Raw genomic sequence first — 19,933 nt, 5'->3', positions numbered from 1 at the left:
TTTGTTTTTTTTTAAACCCTGCTATACTAACTGATTTCACCACATTCCCTGGCAACAAATTCCAGAGTTTAATTACACGTTATGTGAAGAAATATTTTTTCCAGTTTGTTTTAAATCTGCTACTAGCACCAGAGCTTATTAAATCTATGCTAGGGCCCACAACCAATCCGGCTGCTGGGATATCCAGAATGAAGATGCACAAGGTAAATTTGCATATATTGGGCCTGTAACATACGCAACTTTCTGTCATGCATATTCACTGAGGATATCCTGAACCCCTCCACTGGCTGTGGGGTCCTGGGGACAGTGTAAAGCACCAGACACTAGCCATAAGCAGCATCTCATCCCAGAGATGAATTCCAGTCTCAGAAATGTGATCACAATGATCCTTATAGATTTGTACACAGACATGTCGCTGATCATCAGACAGACACGACTGAGGGCAGAAGAATGATACCTCCCTATTAAGGGTTTCCTTGGAACAGGAAACCAAGATGGAATAGGAAGACATTCCCTGAGAAGCAGAGGGGAAAATGGCCATTTCTTTTTTAAACAAGACAAACCAGCTGTGGGCGAGGCCCAGAAAGGTCTGGGAGCAGAGGGTGCCAGGGAATTCTACACAGGGGTATCTGCCCTCAAACTGGGGCTCCTGCTCCCTCAATTAGAGTGAAGTCTTACTTATTGTTGGACTCAGGGGCAAATCCCTTGGGTTATTCTCCTTCTTACTATAGCTGGGGGATATGGCCCCTGGACGTGGAGAAACTTGCAACTTCCTGTCTATCTTCCCAGGGATGTCAGGGCTCTTGTTTTGACCTGTCTGTAAGCCCTGGACTTCCCTCTGACCCTCAGCCTGCCCCGCTGCAATAGGCCTCATTGCTGGCACAAAGATGGGCTGACAAGCTTCTAGACCCTCTGAGTGATCGTTCCAGGTAATTAAAGTTTCAGGGGACTTGTTGCCGCTCCCTTTGGCCGTCACGGGGCTTGAAAGGTCTTTAGAGTTGACCGGTTGGGCTCGACTTGGATCAGACCCCAGCTGGCTCTTGGGAGGGTCCTGTTTGGGGCTCTTGGACCCACGAGGGGAGGGGCTGCGGCTCTTGCTCTTTTCACGGGAGGCTGGCATGAGGATTAATTCATGGAATTTTGCCAAGGCGGGGCTGCGGCTTCGACGCTGTTTCATCTTCCCTGGGCTTGGACTGCGGGATTTAGGCCGGAGCAGAACCAGGGTGCTATCATCCTCCTCAGAGCTGGAGTCCAAGCTATCCGACGGGCTGTTGCTCTCTGGGTCAGAACCAGGCAAGGAAATCTGGAAAAAGCAAGATGATGTAATCATGATCTGAGAAAGGGGAAAAATATGAGATACCGGCACAAGGGCCCTTTAAAACTGGCTGGAGAAGTTTATTTCAAGATTATTTTTAATTTGTTAAACTGCCTATCTATAAGTCTAAAAGTTTAAAATAGATATAAGTTAAAGAATTGACATGTATATGCATACAGTACATCTGCTGTCCTCCTCTCGTTACACCCCCAGGACTTCTCCCGCTTTGGCTGAAAGCACACACATACAAAACACACCCTTTCCCTGCTTATGTTACTAATTTATTTCTAGTAATTATACACTGTTTATAGCAGTGTTTCTCATCTTAGTTCTGGAGTATCCCCTTGGCACGTTTTCATGATTTCCACAATGAATATGCATAAACTTGATTTGCGTCCACTGCCTCCATTATATGCAAATTTCTTTCATGCATATTCATTACGGATATCCTGAAAACCGGACTGGCAAGGGGGTACTTGATTTGCATACACTTCCTCTATTATATGCATATTTCTTTCATGCATATCCATTGCGGATATCCTGAAAACCAGACAGGCATGGGGGGCCCCAACAGGACCAAGTTGAGAAACACTGATTTATAGCCTAAGTGGTTTACAGTGGGTAGAACAACATGTGATGCCACGGTGTAGATGTTTGTCATTATTACACACACTAGGCTGTCACTAGGGCAGCAGCGCTGAGGGGTGGCAAACAGCAGATGCAGTTGAAGCAAATCAAAGACCTGCCCGTACATACTGTGACCTGCAGGGAGGGTGAGCAATTCTTTTTTTTTTGTTTGTTTAAATCTTTTTCAAACTTTGATAGTGCAATACAATTGATAAATCATAAATACTGCATAGAACGCACTAATAACTATACCATTATTACATTAAACAATCATTTACTCCCATCCTCATCTTAATTATTAATACAATAATACATATGATGTGATTTCAATATTATAAGTAAATAATTTAACTCCTCAACGTAGAATTCTTTAAAAGCCCTTTACTCGGGCAACTAATTCAGTAGAAAGCCACCGCTGGGAAAATTCCAGAAAGGCAACATCAGTGCCTATGAGCCTTTATCAGATCCGGTAGCCCTGAAATTCTCTTGCACAAAGGCACATGTGTTCTCTATGGGGGTAATTCTAGAAGACACTTAGATTCATGTGGCAAATACCAGTATTTGAGTCATGTGTATGTCTAGCTATATGCTACACTAACTATGCACCAATATTTGATGGTGTGTACTTTACGGGTGGCATTCCTCACTGCAAACTTGGTCATATTTCTACCTGACTCATTCAAACTTGGTCATTGCAAACTTGGCCATATTTTTTTAAAATATGACCAAGTTTGCAGTGATGAAGCCGATCTGTGAAAACAAGCCCTGAAGCAGTGGTGTTTATAGCATGATACCACTGGCCGCGTTGGCTTAAGGAGAAGCGGATGACAGTTTGTGTACTAAAGCAGCCTATAAGATAAGTAACAAATAACTTTTTAAAAAATATATTTGCTGCTGGACAGTGTTTCTCGATCTCTGAATGCTAGCACATTGGTTACAATTGAAACTTATTGATATATTTATTGTAGAGTGAATATTATATTTAAAAATATATCAAACTGATTGATTACAAAAAAAATTATAAAAAGAAAAGAATTAAACTATAAGGTGGTTGGTGGAGTTTTTTTTTGCTTGTGATTATATTGGGAATAATATGAATTACCATATTCTGACACCAGATGGTGCTATACTCTGGGTATGAGGCTTTTTTCCATCATTACCATATCTTGTTATGTAGATTAAGGATTTTTGTATCATTCCTTTTTTTTTTGGATAGTGGTTTATTGATTGTTTTTTTAGATTCTCTAATATTTATACCACTACTTGAGAAATATAAAATATATGCAGATATTGTGCAGATGATATTTTACTTCTTACATAGATCTCTATGCTTGGTTCTAGGTCCCCCTGAACAGCTCTCTAGAGGTTGCAGCTACTTGGGTCACTGATAATCAACTTCAACTTAAGTCATAAGAACATTAAAGTTCAGACGGTGGTCCATCATGCCCAATATCCTGTTTCCAGTGGCCAAACCAGGTCACAAGTAGCTGGCAAAATCCATAAAGTAGATTTCATGCTGCTTATCCTAGGAATAAGCAGTGGACTTTCCCCAAATCCTTCTTAATAATGGCTTATAGACTTTTGTTTTAGGAAATGATCCAAACCTTTTTGTTTTTTTTTAACCCTGCTAAGCTAACTGCTTTCACCTTGTTCTTTGGCCATGGATTCCAGAGTTTAATTACGCATTGAGCGAAGAAATATATTCTGCAGTTTGTTTTAAATCTTCCACTTAGTAGCTTCATTTCATGCCCCCCTAGCCCTAGTATTTTTTTTTTTTTTGAAAGAGTAAACAAGCGATTCACATTTACCCTTTCCACTCCACTCAGTATTTTATAGACCTCTACCCTATCTCTCCTGAGCCATATCTTCTCCAGGCTAAACAGCCCTATCCGCTTTAGCCTTTCCTCATATGGAAGTTGTCCCATCCCTTTTATAATTTGTCATCCTTCTCTGTACCTTTTCTAGTTCCACTATACCTTCAAAATGTTCCTTCCTTTGGGGTACCGGAGGCACATGTAGGCCAACTACAGCTCATTTTGAAGCAGAGCCTACCTTACACCTGGGAGTTCTATTTAACTCTGTTGTTACTGATGCATAAATCTGCAGGATAGTTAAATCTTGCTTTTACTTTTTGAGCTATATCTGATCCATAATTAACACCTGTACTCACTTTTGCAATTAGAATACTGCAATTCAGTGTCCTGTGGATCTGACGGTCTGATCTCCACCATTTACCGACTGTTCAGAAGATGGCAATGTTTCCAACCAGGAGCATGTCTCTCCTTTTTTATACCATCCCCACTCGTGGCCAGGGGGTAGCATTATCAATTTAAAAATTCTATTATTGGTCCACAGGCCTTATCATACAGGCCTCCCATTTTAGTCTTTCTCCCTTGCTGACCTCACAGAATCTCTCCCATACACTTCACTCACAAGGTGGAAATCTTTTCTCTGTGCCTTTCAATCACTCATTTCCACCTTAACTCAATCCTGTCTGCATTTTTCTATTTGGAATATACTTTCTTTGAATATTCAGGTAGCCCTTTCAGGACCAAGGGACCTATTTGTCCCATAACTTTAAAATCCTATAAATTTTGATTGGGATAGTCTACAGTTCTAAATTTGATATGTACGGATTCCATAGGATACTGCCTTTATGTAAACAAACTGGTTCCGACATTCATTCATTAGCGTCGTTGCCAGATTGACGAGAAGATTCACTTGCCACACTGTCCATAAGCCAGAAGTGTGATTTTTTAAATAAAAATAATGATATTTCACAAAAAAAATCAATTTTTTGGCATCTGCAAGCCCTTTTTACCATAAAAATGTCGTCAAAACCACAAAAATTGGCCTACGATCCTTATGGTCCTGAAAGGGTTAAATCATGTGAAGGCCACTGTTGGAAACAGGATTTTGGGCTTGATGGACCTTTGGCTTGTCCCAACAGGGTAATACTTTTAAAAGCAATAGGATGAAGTATTTTTTTCACTCCAGAGATTAGTTGGGCTCTGGAACGCATTGCCAGAGGTTGTGGGACGAGCAGATAGCGTAGCTGGTTTTAAGAAGGGTTTGGACAAGTTCCTGGAGGAAAAGTCCATTGTCTGTTATTGAGAAAGACATGGGGGAAACCACTGCTCGGTAGCATGGAATAGTACTACTATATGGGGTTCTAGAATCTTTTGTTACTCTTTGGGGTTCTAGAATCTTGTTATTCTCTGGGATTCCGGAATCTTGCTATTCTTTGAAATTCTGTATGGAATGTTGCTACTCTTTGGGTTTTGGCCAGGTACTAGTAACCTGGATTGGCCACCATGAGAAGGGGCTACTGGACTTGATGGATCTTTGGTCTGAACCAGAAAGGCTATTCTTATGTTCTCATACAGGAATTTTAAGGCATTCCTAAAGATCTATTTCTTCGAGGCGGCTTTTGTTAACTGAGAATGTGTAACCCCTTACCATCCTATGTTTACTTTACTCTGGAAATAATTTACAGAGACTATTCTCTCAGGGTTTCCGCAGCTGGCATTGTGCTTGTTGCAGGTTTCCAGGTCTTGCTGCGTCTTGTCAGGTAGAAACCGACATATAGAGCCGTCATGCAGTTCTCACAGCACACCCTGACGAAAACCACAGCATGACGGCTGAAATGTCGGTTTCTACCTTGACAAGACGCAGCGAGACCCGGAAACCCGCAACAAGCATTTACAAAGACTGCTTTGTTATTTCTATGGTGAAAGGCAGTAGAGCAATGATCAGTAAACAAAATAATGCAAATTTTCATGTTTTACCTCCTGTGAAACAGAAAAGTATCATTGTGTCTCATAGGAAAATTAAACAGACTTTATTTCATCTTCAATTAAAGATCTCAAGGTGCAGGTTTTGATGAATACTGAAAACAGACACCTCCCCCCCCCCCCCAACCCGGGGTCTATTCTGAAACTCCATAAACATCTTGCAGGCCCACAGGGATATTGTTTTCGTGGGCCTGCAAGAACATTTTCAAAAAGAAATCCCCCCTAGACGTCCATGACATCCTGTTTGTCTGTCTTGTCTGTTTAGATTGTAAGTTCTTTGAGCGGAGACTGTCTTCGTTGTGACTCTGTATAGTGCTGCACATGTCTGGTAGCGCTATAGAAATGATTAATAGTAGTAGACAGTCTCTCTCTATAATTTCATAATGTCAAGTCTAGCCATACCATGTGTAGTTTAGCAGTCTGCACCAAGACTAAAGCCTGCCACTGAACCATGCAGAGGAATTTCCCACTACAGTGGTGCCTCACACAACGAACTTAATTGGTTCCAGGAGCAAGTTTGTTATGCGAAAAGTTCGTTATGTGAAACGCGTTTTCCCATAACAATACATGTTAAAAAAAATTATTCGTTCTGCAGCATAAAATATGCTAAGATGACATAAAAAAAGATAAATTTGTCAAAATGGTGAAAATGGTGGTCTTGCTGAGGCCAAACTCTTTGACGAGGTCACACTGTTTTACCCCACATTCACTCCTTCTAATTATTTCCCGTTTCATTTCAACAGAAATCACCTTCCTGCTTTTTTTAGAAGCCATGATATATAAAAAATATTGAGTTTATCTTAAAAGGACGACTGTATACAGTGAGAGAGGGCAGTTAAGCGCAGTGACTAACGACTGCCTGCAGTGCCTGCGCGGAAGGATGCAATACATCGGCAGCTCGGGCGACTTCGTTGTGTGAAACAAAGTTCGTTGTGTGAAGTTCGTTGTGTGAAACGAAGTTCGTTGTGTGAATCAAGACATGAAGTTCGTTGTGTGCAGCGTTCGTTGTGCAAGGCGTTCGTTATGCGAGGCACCACTGTATAAGTCCCTACATTTCAATCTAGCCTTCTTCTTCCATCCCTCACGCCCAGATCTTCAAAGGGAGAGGGAAAGTTTCAGAAGTCCCAAAAAGGTACCACAATGATGGTCTTTGAAGCACAACCCAGAGTGATAACACAGCAAAGTTTATGGAAATCCCCGGGACCAGATGGGCCACTGCATTTTAATTCAGAAGCAGGTATTGAAGATTAACCATACACTGACTATCTGGGTTAGTGATGTTCATGAACAATGCAGACCTTGCAAATAAAAGTCCGTGCTTATTTTGCTTTGAAACTCGCAGTAGGCACCGGCTTTTTCAGTAGGGCAATTTTTACTGGAAAAAAAATTCATGCAATCTCCAAGGGTACTTTTCCTTCCCTGCCTACCACAACCCTGGCCTGTAGGGGTGTGGTAGGCTGGGCAGGAAAAGTGCACTTGGAGATTGGTGACTTTCTTTTGATCTCTACCACAGTAGTTGCTGAGTTTCCTGGCAGTTTGCTTCTCCTTTCTCCTTTCTCCCACACCCTGTCCCCTTGTGGAAAAAAAAATGTATCACTAGTATTCAGCTAGGATTCTTCTGGAACTAGTAAGATCATTAACCACATGTACTATGTATGACCTCTATGCTAGGGTTACCAGACATCCTGATTTCACTGGACATGTCCGGGTTTTGAAAAGCTTCTATCAAATCGCCGTCGGGCAAGAGGGCATACGCGGATGCCACGTGATGTCATTACATCGTATGCACGGATGCCCAATGAGAGAGGGGGGCTGGGGCATGATGGGGAGGGGATGAGTGGAACTGGGCAGGCCTGGGGGCGGGTCTAAGGGGGTCCGGATTTTCCAAACGGAAAATCTGTTAACCCTACCCTTTGCTGTGCGTGCATTACCATATTGCCTTTCTGGGAAGGAAAACATTGCAATACAGTGTTCCCCTGGTCGTTCGCGGTCGGTGGTTCGTGGTCCCGGTCATTTCTTGGTATTATCCAACCATGAACCGCCGACAAGGAGAGGGCAGCGGGAGAGGCAGGAAAAAGCAGCCGGAGCGCCGCGAGTGCAGGAAATCACTCGCGGTACGCTCCGACCGCCTCATCCTGCACTAAGTCGGGCCTTATCCAATCAGGAGCGGCTTTGACACGCAGCTCCTGATTGGATAAGGCCCGACTTAGTGCGGGATGAGGCGGTCGGAGCGTACCGCGAGTGATTTCCTGCACTCGCGGCGCTCCGGCTGCTCTCCTGCTGCCCTCTCCCCGCTGCCCTCTTCAGGCTCCCCCCATGAAAAACCGTATTCGCGGTTTTTCGAGATTCGCGGGGGTTCCTGGAATGGAACCCCCGCGAATATCAGGGGAGTACTGTACAATTATATTTGAGTAGTGACCAACTTATAGCCCCAAATTCGTACTGCGCATACAGATGGTCAAGGAGTGAAGGAGAGTGTCACAGAAGAGTACAGTGGTGCCTCGCATAACGGACGCCTCGCACAGCGAACGCTGCGCACAACGAACTTTATGTCTTGATCCGTACAACGAACTTCGTTTCACACAACGAAGTCGCCCGAGCTGCATCCTTCCGCGCAGGCACTGCGCTTAACTGCCCTCTCTCCGCCTGGTTCCCTCTTGCCCCCCCGACTCCCCGACACGATCGGGGCAAGAGGGAGCTCAAGCCCTCTTGCCCCCCCCGACTCCCCGACACGATCGGGGCAAGAGGGAGCTCAAGCCCTCTTGCCCCCCCGACTCCCCGACACGATCGGGGCAAGAGGGAGCTCAAGCCCTCTTGCCCCCCCCGACTCCCTGACACGATCGGGGCAAAAGGGAGCTCAAGCCCTCTTGCCCCCCCGACTCCCCGACACGATCGGGGCAAAAGGGAGCCCAAGCCCTCTTGCCCCGCCGATTCCCCAACTCCCCGACAATATCGGGCCAGGAGGGAGCCCAAGTCCTCCTGGCCACGGCGACCCCCTAACCCCACCCTGCACTACATTACGGGCAGGAGGGATCCCAGGCCCTCCTGCCCTCGACGCAAACCCCCCCTCCCCCCAACGACCGCCCCCCCCAAGAACCTCCGACCGCCCCCCCAGCCGACCCGCGACCCCCCTGGCCGACCCCCACGACACCCCCAACCCCCTTCCCCGTACCTTTCTGTAGTTGGCCGGACAGACGGGAGCCAAACCCGCCTGTCCGGCAGGCAGCCATCGACGGAATGAGGCCGGATTGGCCCATCCGTCCCAAAGCTCCGCCTACTGGTGGGGCCTAAGGCGCCTGGGCCAATCAGAATAGGCCCGGGAGCCTTAGGTCCCTCCTGGGGGCAGGGCCTGAGGCACATGGTCGGGTTGGGCCCATGTGCCTCAGGCCCCGCCCCCAGGAGGGACCTAAGGCTCCCGGGCCTATTCTGATTGGCCCAGGCGCCTTAGGCCCCACCAGTAGGCGGAGCTTTGGGACGGATGGGCCAATCCGGCCTCATTCCGTCGATGGCTGCCTGCCGGACAGGCGGGTTTGGCTCCCGTCTGTCCGGCCAACTACAGAAAGGTACGGGGAAGGGGGTTGGGGGTGTCGTGGGGGTCGGCCAGGGGGGTCGCGGGTCGGCTGGGGGGGCGGTCGGAGGTTCTTGGGGGGGGCGGTCGTTGGGGGGAGGGGGGGTTTGCGTCGAGGGCAGGAGGGCCTGGGATCCCTCCTGCCCGTAATGTAGTGCAGGGTGGGGTTAGGGGGTCGCCGTGGCCAGGAGGACTTGGGCTCCCTCCTGGCCCGATATTGTCGGGGAGTTGGGGAATCGGCGGGGCAAGAGGGCTTGGGCTCCCTTTTGCCCCGATCGTGTCGGGGAGTCGGGGGGGCAAGAGGGCTTGAGCTCCCTCTTGCCCCGATCGTGTCGGGGAGTCGGGGGGGCAAGAGGGCTTGAGCTCCCTCTTGCCCCGATCGTGTCGGGGAGTCGGGGGGGGCAAGAGGGCTTGAGCTCCCTCTTGCCCCGATCGTGTCGGGGGTGCCAGGGACCACACGGAGTCACCCACCGTACCACCCGATTCGGGTAAGCGCAGGTATCGGTGGGTGGCTTATTTGCGGGGGGGTGCCTTATTTTACATTTTTTTCTAAAAAGGGGGGGCTGTCTTATTTGATGGCCCTGCCTTATCATCGGGGAAACACGGTAGAAAAAAAAAAAAATGAACAGTTAAGTCCCAGTTTTTGCCGCTGAGACTCTGCCCTCTCACTGTAAAATTAGACTCTACTTAGTCTGTCTTTAAATTTAAAAAATGTGTGTTGTTTTAAAAAACAATTATGTTTTTAGATGTATCTAAATAAAAATAATAACCAAAAATTTATCTTTTTTTATGTCATCTTAGCATATTTTATGCTACAGAACGAATTATTTTTTTTAACATGTATTGTTATGGGAAAACGCGTTTCACACAACGAACGTTTCACATAACAAACTTGCTCCTGGAACGGATTAAGTTCGTTGTGTGAGGCACCATAACCTGTGCACATGAGATAAAGAATCTATTTTTATGTATTCATGCGATTTCTTCATGTTTAAGATGCCAAAGACCGGCTCTGACCAGAATTTAGAACATACCTTGTCTACAATTAAGATGTGCATGTCCTCATATATAAATATATGGATAAATAATTGTTAATTCAGAGCACAAGCTAGAGTTTCTTTATTTACATTTTCCACACCCTAACTCCACACACACCCATAGCTTATTAAACCAGACCTCTCAACTAAGCTTTACTTTCAGCGTGAAGCCTACATTGAAACTTGCTCTCCTGACTTTGCTGTCCATCCTTTGAGGCCTGGTCATCCTATTACACCCCTGGCTTTCCTGCCAGAATGAGCCCCTCATAGCTATGAGAAATCTGCAGTTCTGTAAGAAGCCTCACAAATATATTTCCCTCCCCTTCTACCCTCACGTCCCTGTGGGTCTGGCACAAGAGAGGAAGAGAAACAACTAACCTGAAACGGCTCAGTGACCCCTATCAGGGTACCAAGGCTGTTGCTATAGTAACCAAGAATGTATTCGCTCGTCCCCTTCGGCAACGACTCCTCAGTAAACATCACCTGAAATTAAAGAAGAAAGACATACTGATGGCATCATGGAGGGACATTCCTGATGGGACGTCTAAGTCCGACTTTGGACGTTTTGAGAAACCATCCGAAAATCGGGTGGAGAATGTGTTTATTTTTGAATCCGCAAGATGTTTATCCTTTTTTTTTTTTTTTTCTTTCAAAAATTGCCCAGCTAATGTTTTGTCCAACTGGACGTCTAATTTTTTTTTTTTTTTTCCATTATTGGAAAAAAAGTCCATATAAAAAAACATCCAAAACAAGCCATTTGCATGTAGGAGGGGCCAGCATTTTTAATGGACTGACCACAAAGACATGCCAGTGTGGCACCCTAAGGGGTACTGCTGTGAACTTCACATTAAGGGTAGCAGGTACACATTAAAGAATGACACGGGGACAAATTTGTCTCCGTCCCCGCAGGAACTCAATTCCCCATACCCGTGAGTTTTCTTGTTGTCGCTGTTCCTGCCCCATTCCTGTAGACTCTGCCTTAACTGCACAAGCCTCGAACACTTATGATTTGAAAGTGTTTGAGGCTTGTGCAGATGAGGACGGAGCTTAGGCATTGGTGGAATGAGTCATTATGACATCACAATCTGAGCTCTAGAATGTTGCTACTTAGGATTTTAAAGTGTTTGAGGCTTGTGCAGATGAGGAGGGAGCTTAGGCATTGGTGGAATGAGGCATTATGACATCACAATCTGAGCTCTAGATCAGTGTTCTTCAACATTTTGACACCTATGGACCGTCAGAAATAAAACAATTATTTTGTGGACCGGCACCAGTCCGTGGTCTGGCAGTTGAAGAACACTGGGCTAAGTCATGGGCCAGACTCCGACCATCTTCACCCAATCTCCGCCCCCGCCCCCATTATAGTACTAATTGTAACAACATTTTTTCCATTCATTTTTCATATACACACAATATAATCGTATTATCAACACATAATGGTTAACCACAAAATTAAACTACACAAAGCACACTATATGCTTCTCAATATTCATTCCTACCAGAACACAGATAACCTCATGCAAATATGGGACCAAAAACTAAAAGTACTAATATATACAAACAAACCCTAAGATGTAAGACTCTGCAGGCAGTACAACCCCAGAGGAAAAGAAACAAATGCATTTCTTCCTGAACAGACAAATCAATCACTAAATTAAAAAATAAAATCATTTCCCCTACCGTTGTTGTCTCCCTCCCTCCATGCTGTGCCTTGCTTCTGGCCTGCCCCTCGATGTTATCTTCGGGCCGGCTCCCTCTTCCTCAGTGCTGCAGTGCACAAAGCTGTGGGCAGCGTCCCGCACCTCATCTGGAAGCCTACCCTCCGACGTTGCGACGTCAGAGAGAAGGTTTCCTGTTCAGGCGCAGGATGTGCGTAGGAGCCTCTGCTCACGGCTTTGTGCACTGCAGCTAAAGAGCACTGTCTGGGGCCCGATGCATGTGCCATGGACCGGCAGGAAATTTCTGTGGACCGGCACCGGTCCACGGACCGGTGGTTGAAGAACACTGCTCTAGAATGTTGCTGCTTATGATTTTAAAGTGTTTGAGGCTTGGGCAGGTGAGGACGGAGCTTGCAGGAATGGGGCAGGGACAGGAAAAGAACTCGCGGGGATGGGATGGGAAAATGAGTTCCCGCAGGGATGGGGAAAAATTTGTCCCCGTGTCATTCTCTAATCTAATCTAATCCTTAGGTTTGTATACCGCATCATCTCCACATTCGTAGAGCTCGACGCAGTTTACAGTAGGAGAGATAGGAAGGAACTACAACAGAGGGTTAGAGGTAGAAGTGTGAAGAAAATTTAGAGGACTAGGGATGCCAAGATATAAGAGTTTCCTTGATTCCTAAGTTGGAGGGAGACTTACATTTTTGGAGAAAAGCCAGGTTTTCAGATGGAGGGAGCTCAAGTTCCGAAGAGGGGAGGTAAAGTTGTTCCAGAGCTCAGTGATTTTGAAGTGGAGGGAGGTCCCTAGCTTTCCTGTGTGGGAAATGCCTTTTAGCGAGGGGAAGGATAGTTTTAATTTGTGGGAGGATCTGGTGGTATTAGGGTTTGAGGAATTCCAAGAAAGAGGGATAAAGGGAGAGAGGATACCATATAGGATTTTGAAAGTTAAACAGGCGCATTTATAGTGGACCCTGGCGATTATCGGAAGCCAGTGGAGCTTGGCCAGGAGCGGGAAGACATGGTCAAATTTACTTTTAGCGAAGATGAGCTTGGCCGCGGCATTCTGAATCCGTTGGAGTCTATGGAGGTTTTTCTTAGTTAGGCTTAAGTACACATCTCTAGTACATTCTCTAATACACATCTTACCAAGAACCCCGTACATTATATGGTGAGCCCTCCAAAATTCCCCCAAAACCTATGGTACCCACCTATCTACCATCCCAATAACCCTTATGCCTGCATATGTCACCTATATGGCAGAACAATGGGTTTTTGGTGAGATTTATTGGGCTCACACTTTCACCAGAAGTGTACTAGTTAGGGTGGCATATGGGCCTGGGTCCCCTTCGCTGCAGTCCACTGCCCTGCCCACCAGGCTATGCCAGAGACCTGCTTGCAGCTCTACTAGGACTGGCCATAGTATCTGCAGGTATGATAGGGACAGATATATACTGTTTCATGCAGATTATTTGGGGTGTGGGAAGGGGGTCAGTGATCACTGGGGGATTGTGTGGGGGTCATATTTGCATTCCTCCAGTGGTCATCCGGTCAGTTTGGGTACCCTTTCGGCCCGTATTTGCTTTAAAAACCGGTCTGGCCCAAAACGTTCGAACTGTGCCCTGGACGTTTTGTAAAATGTTTGACTATCGCTCTAAAGCATCCAAGTGCCAAACCTGCCCTAATCTTGCCCAAAACACGCCCCCTTAAGATTTAGACATACTGGAGACAAAACGACCAGAAAGACGTCTAAAAAGCCAGTTAAAAAAATGCCCAACTTGGACGTTTTGGCTAGTAAGACGTCCGAGGGCCGGTTTATGCTGTCTTACGGACGTTTATGTTTTTTTGAAAATGAGCCCCATATCGAGCTAGGGTCCTCTTTAGAGAGGATCTCAGTGTGCCTCTTTGTGACCTTAAGTAAGTAACTTAACCCTCCATCGCTTGCAGGCCCTCCAGAGAAAGGAAGCCTCCTACAGCGCCTGAATGAAACTCGCCTTGAGCTACCTCTGAAAAAAGGGTGTGAGCGAGTGCAGGTTAAGCAGTAAGTATTTTAATAAATAAATAAGTCCCAAGCCCCTCCCCTCCCCTCTTCCGCACGAAAACAACATAAAACGAGGATTACTGCTTTTAACCTCTTTGATATCTAACTCACAGGTGAGGCGGCTGAGTGACAAAGGCCGAGGAGCTCAGGTGTAATGCAATCTGCGCAGAAGAAACGCTACCGTGTGTATAAAAAAAAAAAAAAAGGTTCCCACAGGAGTTAGGTCACTCAGAGGCAGAGCAGAAACTTTTCTCTTTAACAAAATAAGGTTGTGCCCTTTGATCAACTCATTTTGGTCTGCCATCCTATTATTTTTGGGTTCTTTATGGGGTAATTCGATAGTGGGTTGTCCTAGGGGAATAATTTTTGGTAAAGCATCAGCTTGTGGGGGTTTTGGCCAACTAAAATGTCTTTTATTTCAGAAAGCCTGTATGATTGGGCATAAATGTATTATGCAATTTGGGTTGCAGAAAGAATCTCCAAGTTTTTGGCATTGGAGGAATCAATTACATCGCTTATTTTTATTTGAGAGTTGGGAGGTTCGCCTAAAAAAACTCGTCTTTTTATGGACGTTTGGGATCCTTATATTCAGAATCTTTCACCAAAAATACGAAGTTTGGTTATCAATGATTTATTATGAAAATTAGGTTTAATAATTACATTCCTGTTATTTATTTTAATTCTTTATTTTTGTCAACTTTCATCCAGGGTGAGGGATTTCATTTAGGGGAAGATAGTGGGTAGGGGATGGAATTAAGGGGGGGTGTAGATAAGATTGAATTAATTCATATGGAAATTAATTTTGAAAGAATGATTTAAATTTGTATGAAATATTATTGTAATTCTTATTGTATTGAATGTATTTTTGTATTATCCTATTGTACTGATTATTTGATTCTTTCAATAAAAATTGTTATACATAACAAAATAAGGCCTAGGGGGGATCAGCTATATTGCAAGAATTCATATCTCAACTCGGCTGCTGTTGAAACACCACCTTGGGCAGGCGTGTCCTACCAACCCTACGTGCATTCAGCTTTCCCATGGCACCCTACTCCAGCCGGGGAGAGAATGAGCAACTGTTCAAGTCCAAAGGGAGAAGGTTCTAGAATGGGTGGTACTTAAGGGCAGAGGCACGAGGACTTGGCCGAAAATGTGCCCAGCTCCAGAAGGGAAGGGATTCGGGACTTGGATCACTGGAGTTCAAGGTGAGTTATGTAGTGCCCCCACCACCACCACCACCACTGTGAGTGTTCATGGATCCAGGGGCGGCCTAGCAGGAGATTCCCTCACCCCCCAGGCCTGCTCTCCTGGTACGTACAGCAGACGATGCCTCTACCTGAGGTAAAAGGGGTTTCGTGGGTGAAATTTCCCTCCCTTCTCCACAGGAAAATTTCAACAACACTTCTGTGAATGTAATTCTTAGGGATTTCCCCCTCCTCTGTTATCTGCCACCTACACTCCCCTCAGATTCCCAGAGCAGAGAAGTCACTTTAATTCACTCCAGCATGGAGGGAAACCCCTCCCCTTCCCCTTAAGTACAGAGACAGACAGACAAACACATATACAGAGATTTTCCTTATATTTTTAGCTCCTTTAGAACCCCAGCTCTCTATAGGCTAAAATGTGTAATTGTAGCTTGGGACAGCAAGGATATGCCCCCCCCCCAACACACCTACGGTTACCATATGGCTCCAGAAAAAGGAGGACGGATTGACACATCCGGGTTTTACTTCCATTGAAAACCCAGGTGTCTTAGTCCATCCTCATCACCCCCCCCCCCCTCCAACACACACACACACACTCTTCTCTCAGGTAGAGTAGCAGAAAAAAAAAAAAAAAGAACAGAAAACTGTCTTCTTTTCCTCACTCCTCCCCAGATATGTCCTTTTTGTAGAAGACATGTCCGGGCATCCGGATGGCTTTTCCGAACCCAGCACTTTGTCTGGGGATTGAAGAGCTTCCACGTTGGGACCACGTCAGGAGATATCACGTGGCATCTGTCCACGTGCAGATGCACTGCCGACGTGGTCCCGAGGATGAGAACAGGTTGAGAGGGCGGGGCTGGGAGGCGGGGTCCTCCTCAGCGGGTCCACCTCCCACAAAGTTTGAAAGTCCACTGGCACAAATCCATGCAAACTCTGATGTATTACTGATAACATCTTAAAGCAAACCCTTTGGGCCGCTGGAAGCCAGTGCAACTATTGCTTTAATACCGGAGTGATGTGTTCTCTGCGTGATGAACTGGCCGCGCCGAATCGTCCCATTCCGCACACCAACGACCAGCTTCTACTCGTTCTGAGAACAAATGCCAGACTCTAGCAGAAGTACAAATCTAAGCAAAGGCATGGATGCTGGGACTGGGTAACAAGTGGAACAACCCCCCCCCCCCTTCCCCGGACCTCAACCTCAGGCACCTTAAAAATCTGCTTACCTTGGTTTTGACAGCTGCGATTTGTAATTTCAGTTTATCACTGATGGACCTATAAACGAGGATGCCATGGATCTCATGGGTGTCTATGAGGATCCCTGGGGACCCCTAACAGGAGAATGACACGTGGAGATAAATTTTTCCCCGTTCCCGCAAGAACTCAATTTTCCCGTCCCGTCTCCAGGAGTGTTGTCCCAATCCTGTAAGCTCTGCCTTAACCTCACAAGCCTCAAACACTTATGATTTTCAAGGGTTTGAGGCTTGTGCAGATGAGGACAGAATTTAGGCATTGGTCGAATGAGGCATTATGACATCACAGTCTGAGCTCTAGAATGTTGCTACTTAGGTTTTAAAGTGTTTGAGGCTTGTGCAGATGAGGACGGAGCTTAGGCATTGGTGGAATGAGGCATTATGACATCACAGTCTGAGCTCTAGAATGTTGCTACTTAGGTTTTAAAGTGTTTGAGACTTGTGCAGATGAGGACGGAGCTTAGGCATTGGTGGAATGAGGCATTATGACATCACAGTCTGAGCTCTAGAATGTTGCTACTTAGGTTTTAAAGTATTTGAGGCTTGTGCAGATGAGGACGGAGCTTAGGCATTGGTGGAATGAGGCATTATGACATCACAAGCTGAGCTCTAGAATGTTGCTACTTAGGATTTGAAAGTGTTTGAGGCTTGTGCAGATGAGGATGGAATTTAGGCATTGGTCGAATGAGGCATTATGACATCACAATCTGAGCTTAAGAATGTTGCTACTTAGGTTTTAAAGTGTTTGAGGCTTGTGCAGATGAGGGAGCTTAGGCATTGGTGGAATGAGGCATTATGACATCACAGTCTGAGCTCTAGAATGTTGCTACTTAGGATTTTAAGTGTTTTGAGGCTTGTGCAGATGAGGACGGAGCTTAGGCATTGGTTGAATGAGGCATTATGACATCACAATCTGAGCTCTAGAATGTTGCTACCGTATTTCTCCAGCGTCGGCAGCAATCTAGGCTTCGCAGCCTTCTATCGCTTGTGCGTTCCTCTGCCACGTTGCTGATGGCGTAATGAGCAATGCGGCAGAGGAACTCCGGGTGCTAGAAGGCCATGAAGCAGCCTGTCTAGATTGCTTCCGACGCTGCGGGTTTGTTATAAGGTATTTATTTCAGTCTTGTAGTTCGGATGGGAGGGAGAGATGGGTTGGGGGGGGGGGAAAAGCGCTGCTGTTGCTGCCGGCGACTAGGGCTTATTTTCGGGGTAGATCTTATTTTCGGGGAAACACAGTACTTATGAATTTAAAGTGTTTGAGGCTTGTGCAAATGAGGACGGAGCTTGCAGGAATGGGGCAGGGGCAGAAATAAAAACTCACCGGGACAGAAAAATGAGTTCCTGTGGGCATGGGGAAAAATTTGTCCCCATGTCTTTCTCTACCCCACACCACAGCTGCTTTCTTTCTAAGGCCATCCGCTTTTAGTTCCATTGGGGTCTGTGTTTTAACTTCTACACTTGCCGATTTATTTTCTCTTTGTTGTTGGGATTGGGAGGGGGTAAAACGTGGACCCTGCAGAGATCCTCAATTTTTTACTCCTGCTTTTTAAGGGCGTGCAGTTACAATCCACAAGGTCCGTGTTTTACCCAGACCCCCCCCCCCCCCCATGGATGCCTGCATCAGCAGAGACCTCTCACAAGAGCTCAAACGCAAAGCTGCAGACAAGACACAAAGGACTTACGAATCCAGGTACAAACATACTCTGTGCTCCCATAATAATGCGCAGAGGAGCAGGAAGACAGGCAGACTGAGTCATGCGGAACACAATAAAAGGCAGATCAGACTCGCACTGAAGAGCCGGAGACAGTCAGACGCCCATGCTCCTTCTTTTGTACAGATGAGCGTTAATGCGGAACTGTGTACCTGGTACTGCTGCCGCACGCCATCTCCTTCCACCTCCCCCTCGTGCTTTGCCCACACATAAGCCGCATAATCTTTATGGTGCCGGAAGCCCACCTGGACAGGAAAGAAGAGAAAGCATTGAAATCACTCGGAGGGTCCTGGCAGCCCCAAGACTCTCCAGTGAGACATCTGTGATATCTTCCCGCTTGAAATGCCCCCACTAAACGCTTTCAAAAACCTTCCATCTATACCAAAGTCCCTCCTCGAGGGCCGCAATCCAGTCGGGTTTTCAGGATTTCCCCAATGAATACGCATTGAAAGCAGTGCATGCACATAGATCTCATGCATATTCATTGGGAAAATCCTGAAAACCCGACTGGATTGCGGCCCTCAAGGAGGGATTTTGAGACCCCTGAGCTAGACCAGGGGTAGGCAATTCCAGTCCTCGAGAGCCGGAGCCAGGTCAGGTTTTCAGGATCTCCACAATAAATATGCATGAGATAGATTGACATCTCAAGGAGGCAGTGCATGCAAATCCATCTCATACATATTCATGGTGGAGATCCTGAAAACCTGACCTGGCTCCGGCTCTTAAGGACTGGAATTGCATACCCCTGAGCTGGACCACAGGTGGTCCCAGAATGTTTACAGAAAGCCATGGCTTGGACTAAAATGTCCTGATATATTTATACAGTGTCCTCTGCTCACACCGACTTACAGAAAAAAATGTTAAAGAGAAGAAGTATTTATAGACCGACTGTCAACACAAAGTACTTGAGACGCACATGAAGCAGCTTCCCCAGAATAGAGCTATTCAACCCTCCGCAGCAGCAGAAGGAACAGGCCTAGCACAAAACCCGGCACAGAATGGCCGGATTAGGAGCAAAGATTCCAACAGGAACCGGCATCGGCCACACTGCGCTGCAAAAAGCCCCACAGGAGGAGAGTCCTTTTGAGGACACGTCCGAGGGTCCGGAAGGCTTTTCAACGCCTGGCACTTTGTCCAGATTTTGAAAATAAATCGTGTCAGGAGGAGGCATCTGCGCATGTGCGTGGCTTCATCGCGTGGCATCCGCGCAGGTGTGGATGCCTTCCTGCCTAAACAGGCAGCGGGGGAGGGGGGGGTCAGGGATGGATGGAACTGGGCAGACCTGGGGTTGGGTCTAGAGGATCTGGATTTTACTGACGTAAAATCTGGTAACCGTACAACAGGGGTGTCCAACCTGCGGCCCCCGTGAAGTATTTTGTGCGGCCCCGGTCGAGGGCGATGCAGTGTTTTCCTCTGCTGCCCCCGGGTGTTTACCGTCTTGCCGGCTCCCTCCTCTGTCTTGCTGCAGCGTTTGCGCATTTGTGCAGCCCCGGGAACATTTTTTTCGGCCAATGCGGCCCAGGGAAGCCAAAAGGTTGGACACCCCTTGCCCTACAAAGAAGCCAGGGTGTAGGACCAAGACCCCTCCCCTCCCCTACAGCTCTGGGGGAAAGGAGAGGGTCAGCAAACCAGGGCTGGTTCCCTAAACACTTAACCTCTTCTGAATCGGGCATTTTATCCCAGAAAAAGGGGCTTCAAGTTCAAAAGCACTTGGAGACAT

The 19,933-nt window shown here is 46.5% G+C and overlaps 1 protein-coding gene across 6 annotated transcripts in view; it reads right to left on the bottom strand.

The window, feature by feature from the left end:
* Nucleotides 1–19,933, bottom strand: part of INPP5J (inositol polyphosphate-5-phosphatase J) — a 107,308-nt gene continuing 87,375 nt past the window's right edge. For all 6 annotated transcript variants that reach the window (XM_033957088.1, XM_033957089.1, XM_033957085.1 and 3 more), the window contains 3 exons: nucleotides 18,366–18,458; nucleotides 10,720–10,824; nucleotides 1–1,303 (listed from right to left, as the gene is read on the bottom strand). In XM_033957088.1, the coding sequence (XP_033812979.1) occupies nucleotides 662–1,303; nucleotides 10,720–10,824; nucleotides 18,366–18,458 (840 nt within the window). In that variant the 3' untranslated portion in view covers nucleotides 1–661. The remainder of the gene's footprint in view (nucleotides 1,304–10,719; nucleotides 10,825–18,365; nucleotides 18,459–19,933) is intronic.

Source organism: Geotrypetes seraphini, chromosome 8 (genome assembly GCF_902459505.1).
Source record: "Geotrypetes seraphini chromosome 8, aGeoSer1.1, whole genome shotgun sequence".
NCBI lineage: Eukaryota > Metazoa > Chordata > Amphibia > Gymnophiona > Dermophiidae > Geotrypetes > Geotrypetes seraphini.
The sequence above is the reverse complement of the archived record's forward strand: the minus strand, read 5'-3'. Positions and strand labels throughout refer to the sequence as shown.